A 14159-nucleotide genomic window follows, 5' to 3' on the forward strand; every position below is an offset into this window, starting at 1 on the left:
CGACCCTAGTGAGGATAAAGCGGTACAGGAAATGGATGGATGGATAGTTTTACTAAATGCAACATTACACAAGCCTTCAAATTCTTCCATTAAAAACATTGACTTAAACCACAGTATATTAACCTGAAAGCTACACCGTTTAAAAAAAAAAAAATACAATAGTGTGAATTACACTGCAAAGCTTTTTAACAGTCGAAACACATCAATCAATGAACAAAACAGTTAGTTAACAGAAATTTAATCCCATGCTACACATGGGTGCATCATGCAGGTGGTGCAAGTGACATGGCAGCAGCGTGGACAGTGAATGCCGCTATGCTGATTTGTTGCTTGACTTCATTCCAGGCCTTCTCTCGGTCCACCGAGCGCTCAATGTCGAATAATGCGTCGTAGATGCCAGGGAAACATTCCCCTGCGTATTTATTGTGGCTGCTTGGAGCAAATATCACATGTCTGGAAAATGGGTGAGAATATTGTCCATATGACATCAAATATATACAGTCAGTATGTTTTTATATGGTTACAGTTACTGAGAATTAATATACAAAGTCAATATTTCACTGCAAGAGAATCATTTTTTAATATGCCGATTGTATACTTACTTGACAGCGTAACATTAATATGTGGTAGTTGACCAGTATTGTGCTTTAAACATAGTAATGAATTTCCTCAAATAGTAGCATCTACTTAAATAAATGCTGTCAATTGTTGGGTCGTTCTTTACCCAAATAGACGGCTTCTTGTTTTCCTCAGTACAAAAAAGGTATCGATTTGAACCAAAACGGCAGCAACTATACCAAGACCAAATACACTCTCTCTCAGATGAATGAAAGTGTCCCCTAATCTGTATTAAAGATCATCTGACAATGTTTATTTTTTTTTAAATTTTTCATTTTATTTTATGATCATTCCCGTTGCGTCTATGCTCGCTCTTTATCCCTCAACAGTTGAGCAAATAAATAAATAAATACATTTCCCACATTGATATTATCCAGCCTTTTGTACATTACAATTTCTATAACTAAATGGCAGCTAGTTCAGTTTGTGTGTAATACCTGTAGAATGGTCTTCCAGGTAAGCCCAGGGGATCTATAAAGGCCCTCTCCAGATACATGAGCTGATCGTTCATTGCACGTACCTGCAGAGGACTGATACATACAAACGCGTACTGTACTCTTAAATGCAAATCCAAATTGTGTGAGCCCTCCACATACTTTAATGGCCTAACTTCCTCCCTAACGTAGAGTCCAGGAGTCATTTTGACATTTTTGACATTTTGTGTTATGAAAAGTTAAAACAATGTCTTCTTACTCTGCTCTGTTGACAGTTTGTAGGCGCTCGTGAAACTCCCTTGCCGCAACAGTGAAGTTCTCAACTGCGGAAAACATGGAGTCTGCACATGCATGTACAGTACGTGCAAAAGAGGAAAGAACATTATGAATAGTTCATCGCAAACATATGATTGCAAGCAATGTTTATTGGCTGTGACTTACCAAATGACACCTCGTACGTCTGCATGTCCTTCAGGTGCGTTTGTGCCATCCCTGCGATGCTGCGCGTGTACTTGTCGAGGGAGATGGCGTACTGGTTGGCATCGAGAGGGACGATCTGGGAATCTGCCAGGAGGAAGACGAGGCCGCCTCTTACTTGAGCCACAGCCCGTAGCCTCGTGAAGGAAGGGTCGTAAAACTTCTCCACAACTTCGAAGGTTTCATACACAGTGTGATAGACGGGATAACTGCTGTATCGCTCGCTTTTCTACAAAAATTCATCATTATCTTTGTAAAAGTGCCATTTTTGATCAAGCTCTTGTGTTAGATATCATTTGACTGTGCAAGTGGGCTGATCTATGTGTACATATGCAGCATTTTCCACTTCAGTGTGCAATGTAAATGTATAGTTTTATATCACAAATCATCCAGAATTTATGTACAAACTACAGCATAGTAAAGACAACATTACCCTGTTCTTGGTGTATCTTGCTCTGCCCGCTGCAATTCCCAGACGGACAAAATAGGCTTCAAAATCACTTCCTGAACCCAGTTTGCTGATCCTACGTAACACCACATATAGGATTAAATGACATCCAATAATTTTGTGTTATGATTTAAAAGCCAAAGATGTCATAGATTAAACCTAATAAGCAAGCTGTAATGTTTCCTTGTCGATGCATTGTGAGGCTTTCGTAACCTGCCTGGGTGCATCACGGTCATTTGTCCAGTTGTCTTTCTTATGCCAACTTTCATACAGGGAAAGTTCTTCCTCTTCTCTCTCTGGACTGGCTATCTGCAGCACACATGCAAAGACAGAGAAAGACCTTAACCACACAACACGTCGGGTTGCGTTTTATGTGTTTACGTTTACCTGTTTAGTGAGGTCATACACGAGGGTGTGCAGAGATGGCGTACAGTCAACCCTGAGTGTGTACATACCTTGAAAAGAAAAAATACAAGCCATCTTTAAAGAAGTAACTGTCATATAAGTACATACACATGTATCTTTCTTTTCTCAACTCTTTCAAATATCTTGTCACTTGAGCTTCACTGAAAATATGGATTTTTTATTTATTTATTTTTTTTTAAACAAATACTCACACGACAGTGACTCGGTTTTCTTAGAAGACGAAGCTGTCTTGGTGTCAGTCCGAAGATTGAAAGTGTTTTAACATTTCACTTCTGAGCTTGGTTTGGTCACTTGAGTTGTAAGTGTGAGGTCAAACAAAGGCTAAACAAAATTGTTGGGAAAACCCCAAAAACTTCTGGCCCACATTTACACTGACAGGACGAGGCGGAAAGCTCCGAAAATCGTGGCAGGCGGCTCTCATTCTCTGTCCTGTCAGTTTGAGCTTCTGTAGTCTGGGAGGCACAACAAAGCTCTTCTGCCTAAAGGTAGTTAAAAAAAAACCAAAACAACATCATTTATTCCAAATGCCATCACAATCCTGAACTCAACAAAGTGACCAATCCACATTTATGACCTGAGCAGCTCCACACTTACTGTATGTCTTACTTATTTGACTAGATCTTATTATACTTTTATTAATATTATTATCCTCAACACATTTTACTTCTGTTTTTAATGTTGTTATTATGTGCTTTATTGCTTTGTTTTTAATATATGTTAGTATCTTTATTTGAGTGCTCTTTTCTTTGTTAGTGGGGGGAAAAAAACTGTTCCACCTCGGTGGACAATGGAGAATCGTTCTCTTCTATTTAGTCTCGAATATTTGTACTCACCCTCAATGCCGGAGTCTGCATTGATGTAGGCCACTGCTCTCTCCTGAAGCAGTTTGGCATTGTCCTGTTAAAGAATGTGCCGTGAACAGTTGCACGTGTGCATGTGCTCTCATGTTGGTGTATCTTACCAGTTTCCACCAAACTGCAGTACAGTACAGTTCAGTCCAGATACATTTCAATTGCCAAAAGACACAAAACATTTAGACTGTATCATATTTAGTACCCTCCAGTGTTGGGGTACCTAAAGGGTGGCGCTAGACACACAGCCGATTGGTCGAAAGAGAATGGACTTCAATGGGAACAAACGACACTTTTACTGATGTCAGTATGCAGCACAGTATCATGTCATGTTTCTCATAATTGTGCTGCCATAACACACTATTTATACATCTAAACACCCAGAGGTGGAAACACACCATATAATGGTGAGCTCAACTGTACTACTTGTTAAAAATACTACTCATAAATTCTACCTCTGCCCATTCTGTAGAGCCCAGGAGTCCGAATTCCTCTGCATCCCAGCTGGCAAATATTATAGTTCTTCTCGGCCTCCAGCCTGCACAGACACACATTTCCAGGGTGATTGATTGCTGGCACTAAGTTTTACTCGTGTCAAAGGCAGCTGTATTTACCTTTACTGAGAAGCCTGCCAGCACTGCGGACAGTTTCATGGACCAAAGCAGCTCCCGACATGGGATCTATTCCTCCAAAAACCCAGGCGTCCCGGTGTCCTCCCAGAATCACATACCTGTCTAATCCAACACGTCACAGATATTCCTGTCATTGCATGTTAAGGCTATCTTTATCAATAACAAATGATATACGTAGGACGGATGGATTATTATTACTATTTTGCTTCATAGATTGGCTTGTAGTAATCACATGGTTCTGCTGCCTTATAGTTAGGCAGGTGGGGCCCATTAGAACTCAAGTCTAAGGGCCATATTCTCCGGTTTGGACGCAATTCCTTTTTAAGCACCTGGACCTTCGCACTTTTCATGTACGCATTCTGTCACGTCCAGACTTCTGACACACCCTCCGCTCACTGGACAGCGCAAGGCTGCCTTCAAATCAGGGAAACTGATTTTTCCTGAGACTAGACAATGTCATTGTAATCCGTGTAAAAGATAAAGCACACTTTAAATTTGAAAATGCCTTGTGAAGCGAATGCAGTGCGTAGTTGCCCATTCGGGTCATGCAGACCGCTCCGGCTGCCCTCATACTTTGAAGAACTTGCATCTTTTTATGTTCTGTATGAAATAAATCCAATAAACATAGTTTAATCAGAATACTGTGCTTATGACTGAATCTATGTTTGGAGGTCCCCAATTAAATGAGAGAAAGTGACCTTAAGTTACTAAATATGGTTTCTTGTCCTCTAAGGGCCACCAAATATCCAATGAGTCTAAATAGATGCTTAAAAAAGCAAATGCATTTTTCAAAATCTTAATGTCTCTGTTTTACTTGCACCACACCAGGGAATCTGCAGATGTACCCAGATATTCAATAATAATCCCAAATAAACAAGGAGGGGGTGGGGGTCGGATGTGTTATCATAAACTCAAATTTACAGCAAGTATGTTTTCGTGTGTATCGGAGCAAACACTTGTCTGAACATATATATATTTTTTTTTAAATGCGCAAATAATTGTAAAGTTCTTCAGAAATCATCCACAGTGCAGGATCACATGGTCATATAAGAGCACCTGGCTCGAGAGCTCCTCTTATCCTTCCAATGACATTGTAGATCCTGGTCACCTGATTGTTGGTGTGGATGTTCATGCGCACCAACCTAGAAAAATCGCATTTACAAGAAGAGTATGATTTTAACAGCAAATGTTAGATTTGTATTTATTTTCTTTTAGATCAATAGCTTTGCCCTAAAAAACTCAACTCAATTTACATTTTGTTTGTTGCTATGGCTCAAACGATCATGTGGGAATGTATGTTTCTCTCAAACAAGAGATACAAAGCCTTCATTGTGCTTCGTTTGGGTACTTGCCACTGGCTCATTAGCCAGAAGCCAAACCAAAAACAGCAACAAAAGAAAACCCAATGACTAACACATTGATAGTTGGATGGTGGAGTGAGACTACAGGGGTGTCCCTGGGGGGAAAGTGGGCACAAACCATACACACTGAAACACTTACTGGTTCTTGAAGTCATCCGTAAAACCTGGACCGATTCTGTAAGAGACATTTAAAGCTCCTTTCCAGTGGTTTGGAGGAATTTGGCCTCCCATGTTCCTGTCGAGTAGGTCAACGTAACAGGTGACGGTTAATTCATACGCGTTATTAACTTGAAGGCAAATGAGTAAAACAATGTACTTGAGGAAGTGAAATGCATCATGGAAGCCAATGGGATGCACAGGGATGCTGGGAAGGCCCACTCCATCCTCAGGACGGGATCTGTAGGTGTATTCTGCAAGAGAAAAGAAAAGTGATCCCCGTGCCAGTCGATCACATGTACATAGCGTACTGTGCAAATGTCATTTTTGATCAAGCTCTTGTGTTTGCTATCAGGCCCCCGACATAACTCTACAGTATAACATAACCCTGTATTTGTCAGTTAGCGGACTACTTAATCCACACCGGAGATTTGAATGAAGCTGGTGCGTCTTCAAATTTTCATCTCTCAAATCCTCTGCTCTTGTTAGTCGTTTCACGTTATACTGCGTCCGTAAGCTTCACTTTGAAATGAAATTATACCGTGTAGCGCATACTCTGTACTGCCCCATCCCTAATCATCGCACACACCTTTAGCAGGGTAGCCGGGTGTGAGAGAGTCTCCTGCTCCATTCAGGTTCATAACATTTCCTCTCTGAGCTCCACCACCCGGAAGGTTCCAGCCTTCAGGGTACGGCTGCACATACCAATGACAGTAGGCGTCCAATAAGTTCATGCATATCATTGGAAGGAGACATCGTATGAAATTTTGTTCGCAATTTAAAACAGATTCCAGTGGTCTTATAACAACAGTACCGCAAGGATCAAGAATTATAGCACATTTCCACTCTGTTTTGAAGGGACTGCTCAACCCGCGCCCTTGTTGCCGGGCCAATGCAGAGTACGGCTTTTTGTTACCATGATGACAGGGTGGGGCTAGGACGTTGCAATGAGGCGAGCGGCTACTTGTTCTCAGGGAGCCCAGAGTCTGATGAGAAAAGCGAAACCCCGTGGAGACAAAATCGAAGTGTATGTTTTACTAATGGAGGCACAACCAAATTTCACTTTTCACTTTGTGTACAGCTCACTGAATATGGTGCATGCAGCGGACAAACATAAATGCACCCCGACATCATGTCGACACTTTTGCCGAACATTAAAGTCTATCAGAAGCTAAGCCTGATAACGCTATTAGCTAAAGCTACTTCATGTTAATACCGCAGCCCAGTTGACCTTTTGTCTTTGACATGGTGGTGCTTCTCTTTCGTCGCTTGAAAATGGCAGATTTTTGCCCAGAAACCAGGTGTCGGGGCGATATGATTAAATTGGTCACATTTTTATATCACAGTTGAGGAAAAGAACGGTTCGCTCACATACACATTTATGGGAATTGGCAGCTAACAAAAGATTTATTTGGTGGTGTAATTTCTCACTTAATGGGTGGGCTGTTTATACAAAAGCAATTAAAAAGTCAATTATAGATATGTCCCCTTCATGGCACTTCAGTAGTAACCTGCAAGTCCTTAAACTAAAGTTGCTTGTAAACCATTTAGATGACAGGTGTCAAACTGGTGGCCCGGGGGCCAAATCCGGCTCGTCACATCATTTTATGTGGCCCGCGAAAGCAAAGCGAAATTGCTCATTGTGTTCTGGTGTAACACCCTCCATCCATCCATTTTCTGAGCCGCTTCTCCTCACTAGGGTCGCGGGCGTGCTGGAGCCTCTCCCAGCTGTCATCGGGCAGGAGGCGGGGTACACCCTGAACTGGTTGCCAGCCAATCACAGGGCACATAGAAACAAACAACCATTCGCACTCACAGTCATGCCTACGGGCAATTTAGAGTCTCCAATTCATGCATGTTTTTGGGATGCGGGAGGAAACCGGAGCGCCCGGAGAAAACCCACGCAGGCACAGGGAGAACATGCAAACTCCACACAGGCGGGGATTGAACCCGGGTCCTCAGAACTGTGAGGCTGACGCTCTAACCAGTCGGCCACCGTACCGCCAACACCATTGAGATATTTGCAAGCATTTTTTTTGTTACCAATCCCCCTTTGAAAAGAAATGTAATCGTTGAAAAACATGTTTTTTATAGGCTTCTGATTTCAAAAGTGGCTACTCATCAATGTGTTGTGTATACTGTATGTAATTACAGTATAGGAGGTAATCTTTCATACGGGTTCACAGTTGTAGCGGCCCTCCGAGGGAAGTCATAACTACGATGTGGCCCGTGACTAAAATGAGTTTGACACCCATAAACTGTACTGTTCGGACTCGTGCAAATTACCTTGACTCCATCGGCACTGTAATCAGCTGGATCAGAGAACAAAATAAGTCCCTTTGCGCCTGCCAACATGGCATTCTTCACCTGATGGAGGCAACAGAGACGGCAGATCCAAAGAATAAGTACAGTCATGCATTTAAGAAGTCCCCCCCCCCCAATTTTAAACCGTTTTCAGGTGTTTTAATAATGTGTTTAACACGCTGTCGTCACAGTCCCCCCAGCATCAAGAATTATAAAACATCTCACACATTTTTTTAAGCCTCCCAGAACTGTTTTGAGTGGGCGATTCTCTCTCATGATAATGAGCAACCGCTAATCCGACCCCCTGCAATGCAGAACCAATAACGAGTCTGGCTTTCGTTACTAAGACGAGCAAGGCGGTGGAACTTGAAAGTTCAATGAAAAAGAAAAGCTAATGTCCGTAAGGACAATAAATTTTTTTTTACCCCTCTTAAATATACACTGCGTAGTGCATACGCTACAATTTGTGACATGAGGAAACTGTATATGGATCCTTGACACTGAACAAATGAAACTGTATTTCCTCAACAACACAAAGTAGCAAATCAACTCGGAGCTGGACACGGTGGCTTAGCTCTTGACACACAAAGGGCGTGCGTGAAAGAAGACATTGTAGCGAGGACTGGACGGCAGACTGCATCTTAAAAGTGAGCAAATGGAATCAGCTGCGTGCCCTGAGCAAAACGTTGCAAACCAAAACAGGACATTGTCAAAAACACGCACACAAAAAAAAAAATAACTCCAGAATTCCGCCTTGACGACAATCACGTACGTGCTGCTTATCTAAATCAGTCTGGCATGCATTCCAGTCGCTGACTAATTACAAGCGACGATCCCCCCAAGCTGAGAACAATAGCACACTAGCCAATGACTTGAATACCTTCTACTGCAGATTTGAAAAGGACAGTTTCACACCACACACCAACCCGGCCGCACCCACGACCACAATCACACCTCTGACCTCTGCGTTAACCATCCATGAACAGGATGTGAGACGCATCTTCAAACAACAAAAGATTAACAAAGCGGCAGGCCCGGACCACGTGTCTCCATCCTGCCTCAAAGTCTGCGCGGACCAGCTCGCGCCAGTCTTCACTCAGATCTTCAACAGATCACTGGAAATGTGCGAAGTTCCATCCTGCTTCAAACGCTCCACCATCATCCCAGTCCCCAAGAAACCTGCAATCTCGGGTCTGAATGACTACAGGCCTGTCGCTTTGACATCTGTGGTCATGAAGTCCTTTGAACGTCTTGTGCTGGACCACCTCAAGAGTGTCACAGGTCCCCTGCTGGACCCCCTGCAGTTTGCCTACCAAGCGAACAGATCTGCGGATGATGCAGTCAACATGGGACTGCACTTCATCCTAGAACACCTCGACAGTGCAGGGACCTACGCGAGGATCCTGTTCGTGGACTTCAGCTCAGCGTTCAACACCATCATCCCTGAACTCCTTTCATCCAAGCTTCTCCAGCTCAGCGTCTCACCTGCCATCTGCCAGTGGATTTACAGCTTTCTGACGGGCAGGACACAGCAGGTCAGGCTGGGGGAGGCCACCTCATCCACACGCAGCATCAGCACTGGGGCGCCCCAAGGTTGTGTCCTCTCTCCGCTGCTCTTCTCTCTCTACACGAACGACTGCACCTCAGCGAACCCGACTGTCAAACTCCTGAAGTTTGCAGATGACACCACTGTCATCGGCCTCATCAAGGACGGTGACGAGTCTGCATATCGACAGGAAGCGGAGCGGCTGGAGCTGTGGTGCGGCCGACACAACCTGGAGCTGAACACGCTCAAGACTGTAGAGATGATCGTGGACTTCAGGAGGCATCCTTCGCCATAGCTGCCCCTCACGCTGTCCAGCTGCCTTGTGTCAACCGTCGAGACCTTCAAGTTCCTGGGAATTACAATCTCCCAGGACCTGAAGTGGGCGACCAACATCAACTCCGTCCTCAAAAAGGCCCAGCAGAGGATGTACTTCCTGCGGCTTCTGAGAAAGCATGGCCTGCCACCGGAGCTGCTGAGACAGTTCTACACAGCGGTCATCGAATCAGTCCTGTGTTCTTCCATCACAGTCTGGTTTGGTGCTGCTACAAAAAAGGACAAACTCCGACTGCAACGGACAATCAAAACTGCTGAAAGGATTGTCGGTACCCCCCTACCCACCCTTGAGGACTTGCACGCTGCCAGAACTAAGACAAGGGCGTGCAAAATCCTCTCGGACCCTCCCCACCCTGGTCACCAGCTCTTCCAGCTCCTTCCCTCAGGTAGGCGCTACCGATCAATGCAAACTAGAACTAGTAGACATTCCAACAGCTTCTTCCCTCTTGCAATCAACTTCTTGAACAGCTAACTTACAATTCCATTACAACAAGCTGGCAATTTTTTGACTTGAGTTCGTTGTCACATTTCTGTATTATGTATTACTCGTGCACTCACTGTAGTTGTCTCGCCGTGCTGCACTATTTGCATATAGTGGCCACTCATGCCAGAGTAGCATCTGCTCCATTTGCACACTGATTGAGGAGTATCTGTAACATTTGCACAACCATTGTCCCAGATTATCGCAGTACTCGTCACTTTAAACCGCATACACTCCTTGAAGTCTCAGTGCCCTTTGCACAATGGTCATTGCACCGGACTATTGCGATATTAGCCATTCGAACTGAGGACTCTACATCTTTTTGCACAATTGTTGTTTGTTGTTGTTTTTTGTCAATGTCTTTATGTCTCCAAAGTGTTCTGTAAATTGACTGTCTGTTGTACTAGAGCGGCTCCAACTACCGGAGACAAATTCCTTGTGTGTTTTGGACATACTTGGCAAATAAAGATGATTCTGATTCTGATTCTGATTCTGATTATCGGAAGCTAACGCTCATCTGTGCATCCAAGAAATCTCGATGGAGCTGTCCCTACTTTTTGACTTTGACAAGATAGTGTAGTAGTTCGAGCGCGGCTTGTCGGCCGAGTCATGGACAGAGAAACTTGGTGTGTGTGGGGCGGGGTGTTATTATGTAAATTTGCCAAATTGTTACATAACAGTGGGGGAACACTCAAATTGTATATTTTTAGGTGAGAAATGAACTATTTGTAATCTGATTTGCACAACATTTTATATGAAGCAGAGGACAAGATTCACCAGCCTGTTTAAGTGTTAAGTGTGGAGTGTATTTCCGACCTTATTGCCTCGGAATATCTTCCCGTATCTGACAATGGCAATCTTGCCAGTCACATTGATTCCCATCTGGCTCTTCAACTGGAAAAAGTCTTCAGTGCGGCCATAGTTGACGTACACCAAGTCCCCCTGGACACAATGGGAGTGTGGGGGTACTTCTAACTGACTGTGCTTGCTTTTTGTCGTATCAGCATGGCAATGTTAATTTTCTTCTCGTTTGTGTGTGCACCTCGGGTTGTCCTTTGGCAGAGTAGGCGCTGTAAGGAGGCACAATGTTGGCAACATCTTCATAACCCTCAGGAGTGGGCTCGGCCAATAATGTGGTGAAAACCTTAGTAACAAAGATCAAATCAGGTGACATGTTACTTGCTTAAAAAAAATTTGAAAATAAATAAATAGTCTACAAGGAGTACATTTGGAAACTATACATCTTAGATCTAGGGGAACTGGATTTGTATTGTGTGTGTGTGCGCGAGGTCATTGCCCTTTTATTGATTTTGGCAATGGAAAAAGGGGTGTTCCCAGGGCAATTAGTTATTTACCAATGTCTCTAACACAGGTTGATATTATTGGAAAAGTGATGTTAAATTCATATGAAAGAATGGTGTCCTTTCCCATGTCCAAAAGGCAGCACCTTCATCTCTCCTTGACCCGATGACGTTTCCCACAAAGGTTAAGGAAAGGTGGTATAAAGGTGAGTACATCTGGCTTCCCGAAGAGACCCAGAGTTTTTATGATTTTGCCATTACAATAGCAGATATAAATGCAAAACCATAGAATTTCTGTAACTGTCCAAATATTACTGGAATGTCCACATTATTCAACATCACAGGTGTCACATTCACAGTGTATGAATGCACATTACCTCATGGCCTTGCGCATCAACTATTGCAATGTAATTGGGTTGCGATACGTTGGGGTAGGACAGCAGGACATCGTACGGCACCATCTCTACTGAGTCCAAGCCAAATTCCTGCCACTCTTTCTGAACCTGTTCCGCATACCTCAGATTCTGCTCTGTGCCGGACAGGTGGGGGAGACGCGTAAATTTCCTTAAAAGGGGGTAAAAAAAAGTCATTCCTCATATTTGTCTTGGTCTGATCACTGATAGATAGATGGCTTCTTACCTGAGATGCTCTCTGATCTTACTAGGTAGCATTTCATCCAGAAACTCACGCATATATTGCCCGGAGGCACTGCTTGCATAGTTTGGATGAGTGGACTTTGCAACCCAACCTACAGTGTGGGCACAATATGTGTTTGGCAGTTGATAAATACGACACCTACATAATATGCACTTAATAAATAACTTGTTCCTCCTGTTATTTTGCAGGCCAAATTGAGCAGTGTCGATATTTTTAAAATGCCTTGTTTTCTATATATACAGACCCTTTCCAAAAAAATTGAATATCATGGAAAAGTTTATTTATTTCCATAATTCCATTCAAAAACTTAAACTTTCATAAATTATAGATTCTGTTTTTTTTTTTTTTTACATCATTTGGGCTTCCAGCTCAGATATACATACGATTAAGTGAATCTAATGGTCATAACATAGCAAACTTTTTCCTATCCTGTCACGATGAGTAAATCCTAAACCATCGCGATACAGTGTCTCGCGAGAGGACTCGCCGCGCAGGAGCCTTCTGTTCGATTCCGGCCTAGTGCAACTATGGATTATTTAAAAAAAAACTCAATTAAGTTTTAATAGGAAACTGAAAGCATGACTAAACCGGTTTTATTTTTATATGGGCCAAGTGTACTGCGTCCTCCTCGTTAGTATAGTGGTAAGTATCCACGCCTGTCACGCGGGAGACCGGGGTTCGATTCCCCGACGGGGAGACTGCCTTCCCCCCACCCCTCCTCCTAACCGTACGGGCACCTGAATCATACCAAGTGATTAAATTCGGATGGAGTACACACGCCCATCCAGCAATTGTGAAATGTACACGAGAGGAGAAACCTCCAACCATGCATCCTAAACTAGCTTGTGCACAGTATGTATTTTTTAATAAATTATTATTATTTTTTTTTAAATAATCTGCGTTCGCGTGACTCACCTGCGATAAAACCCAAACAAAACAAAGCTGCCACTGCCGAAATCCACCGGATGCAGCGAACGTATCTGCTACTTTTTGTCATGTTTTGCTGGACCGACACGCTGCACAAACTTCAATCCAGACAAGTGGCTCATACCCTGGGATTCATTTGACCGACTAAGAGGAGGGTGGCGAACCATGTAAGCAGCCTTTCGCCGCGTGATTCAGACTGAGAGAAAATGCCGTGGACACCGCGAACGACTTTTTTACGTCATATTACGTCACGAAAGAGAGACACAGAGAGAGAGCGAGAGAGACGACCACTATCAGTACCACTCGTTTATGGCCACTAGAGGGCGTCATTTCCCCACTCAAGTCGACATCTTCGCTGTCTATTACGTACATGTACTAACTAGTACGCCCTTTGTCCTTAACACAATTCATTTTCAACAAACCAGGGAGAGACTAGTTAATGTTCGGACTTGAAACGTTTCCATAGTTACGCATACAGACACAAAACAGGCTCAAAGTAGGCATACAAGATGAGTGTTTCCCGACCCTTTATCGAACCAGATACACATTTTACATAAAAAAAAAAATTAAACAAAAATGTCACAAATAATATACTATGACTACCTGTTTACTAGAACACAAAACTGATATACTCACAGGAAGACAACAACAATAAAATGGCAAATCTGCTTTTAATTATTAATTTTCAGTCTGTTATTGTCTTTTCACAGTAGTTTGATAAGATGATAACATATTACAAACGATCAGATTCAAAGAAATATAACCACTTTTGTTATTGTACCTCTTTACTGTTAAAACGTTTGACAGTCCTGCTGTGTTTTTCTCCCTCGGTCTAAAATATGCAGTCCCGGTGTTAGGGTTCAACTGGCTGCCATATTGACTGGCTCGAGATTCCAGCTCTGGTCGTTGGGGGCAATGTCAAACCAGTAATCTTGTCCAGCCTGTCTGCACATTCGTCACACCGCTACAACAAATTTGTCCAACCGTGTAAGTGTTCAGGTTTTGAATAAATGTGTAACACATCTCCTCTCACCCAAAGTCATCTGAGATAGGCTCCAGCATACCCGCTACCCTAGTGAGGGTAAGCGGTATAGAGAATGGATGGAAAAGTAAAATACAAACAGGGATACTTTGAAGCTGTGATGAAAAGAAGTAAAGCTAAGTGATCGGTGCAGCCACCTTAGCCTCTACGCCACAAGTTGCCGCA

At 43.2% G+C, this 14159-nt stretch overlaps 1 protein-coding gene and 1 non-coding gene across 3 annotated transcripts; one reads left to right on the plus strand and one right to left on the minus strand.

Annotated features, from left to right (window-relative positions):
* Positions 1-32: 32 nt before the first annotated feature.
* naalad2 (N-acetylated alpha-linked acidic dipeptidase 2) lies at positions 33-13180 on the minus strand. Of its 2 annotated transcripts, XM_061782183.1 has the most exons (20): positions 12941-13180; positions 12008-12116; positions 11746-11932; positions 11110-11211; positions 10884-11009; positions 7690-7770; positions 5993-6098; positions 5564-5657; positions 5387-5482; positions 4943-5028; positions 3869-3988; positions 3710-3792; positions 3237-3300; positions 2365-2432; positions 2195-2286; positions 1963-2053; positions 1494-1758; positions 1312-1393; positions 1056-1148; positions 33-453 (listed from the first exon to the last, which is right to left on the minus strand). In XM_061782183.1, exons 1-20 carry the CDS (start codon positions 13020-13022, stop codon positions 264-266), a joined length of 2217 nt encoding a protein of 738 aa, XP_061638167.1. In that variant the 5' UTR covers positions 13023-13180; the 3' UTR covers positions 33-263. The 2 variants fall into 2 exon arrangements, with proteins under 2 accessions (XP_061638167.1, XP_061638168.1); XM_061782184.1 differs by lacking the exons at positions 5993-6098; positions 10884-11009; positions 11110-11211; ... (1 more) ...; positions 12008-12116; positions 12941-13180 and having other exon boundaries at positions 7690-7708.
* Positions 12651-12722, plus strand: trnad-guc (transfer RNA aspartic acid (anticodon GUC)). Its single transcript has one exon. It is a non-coding gene; the product is annotated as a tRNA-Asp (tRNA).
* Positions 13181-14159: the final 979 nt, after the last annotated feature.

Source organism: Phyllopteryx taeniolatus, chromosome 8 (genome assembly GCF_024500385.1).
Source record: "Phyllopteryx taeniolatus isolate TA_2022b chromosome 8, UOR_Ptae_1.2, whole genome shotgun sequence".
NCBI classification, from domain to species: Eukaryota; Metazoa; Chordata; class Actinopteri; order Syngnathiformes; family Syngnathidae; genus Phyllopteryx; species Phyllopteryx taeniolatus.

Coding starts and splice junctions, on each gene's coding strand:
- naalad2 (XM_061782183.1), bottom strand. CDS start 13,022: ATGACAAAAAGTAGCAGATACGTTCGCTGCATCCGGTGGATTTCGGCA. Junction 12,117..12,940: donor TTGTTTGGGTTTTATCGCAG/GTGAGTCACGCG, acceptor CCCACACTGTAG/GTTGGGTTGCAAAGTCCACT. Junction 3,301..3,709: donor GCTCTACAGAATGGGCAGAG/GTAGAATTTATG, acceptor ATTCTTTAACAG/GACAATGCCAAACTGCTTCA.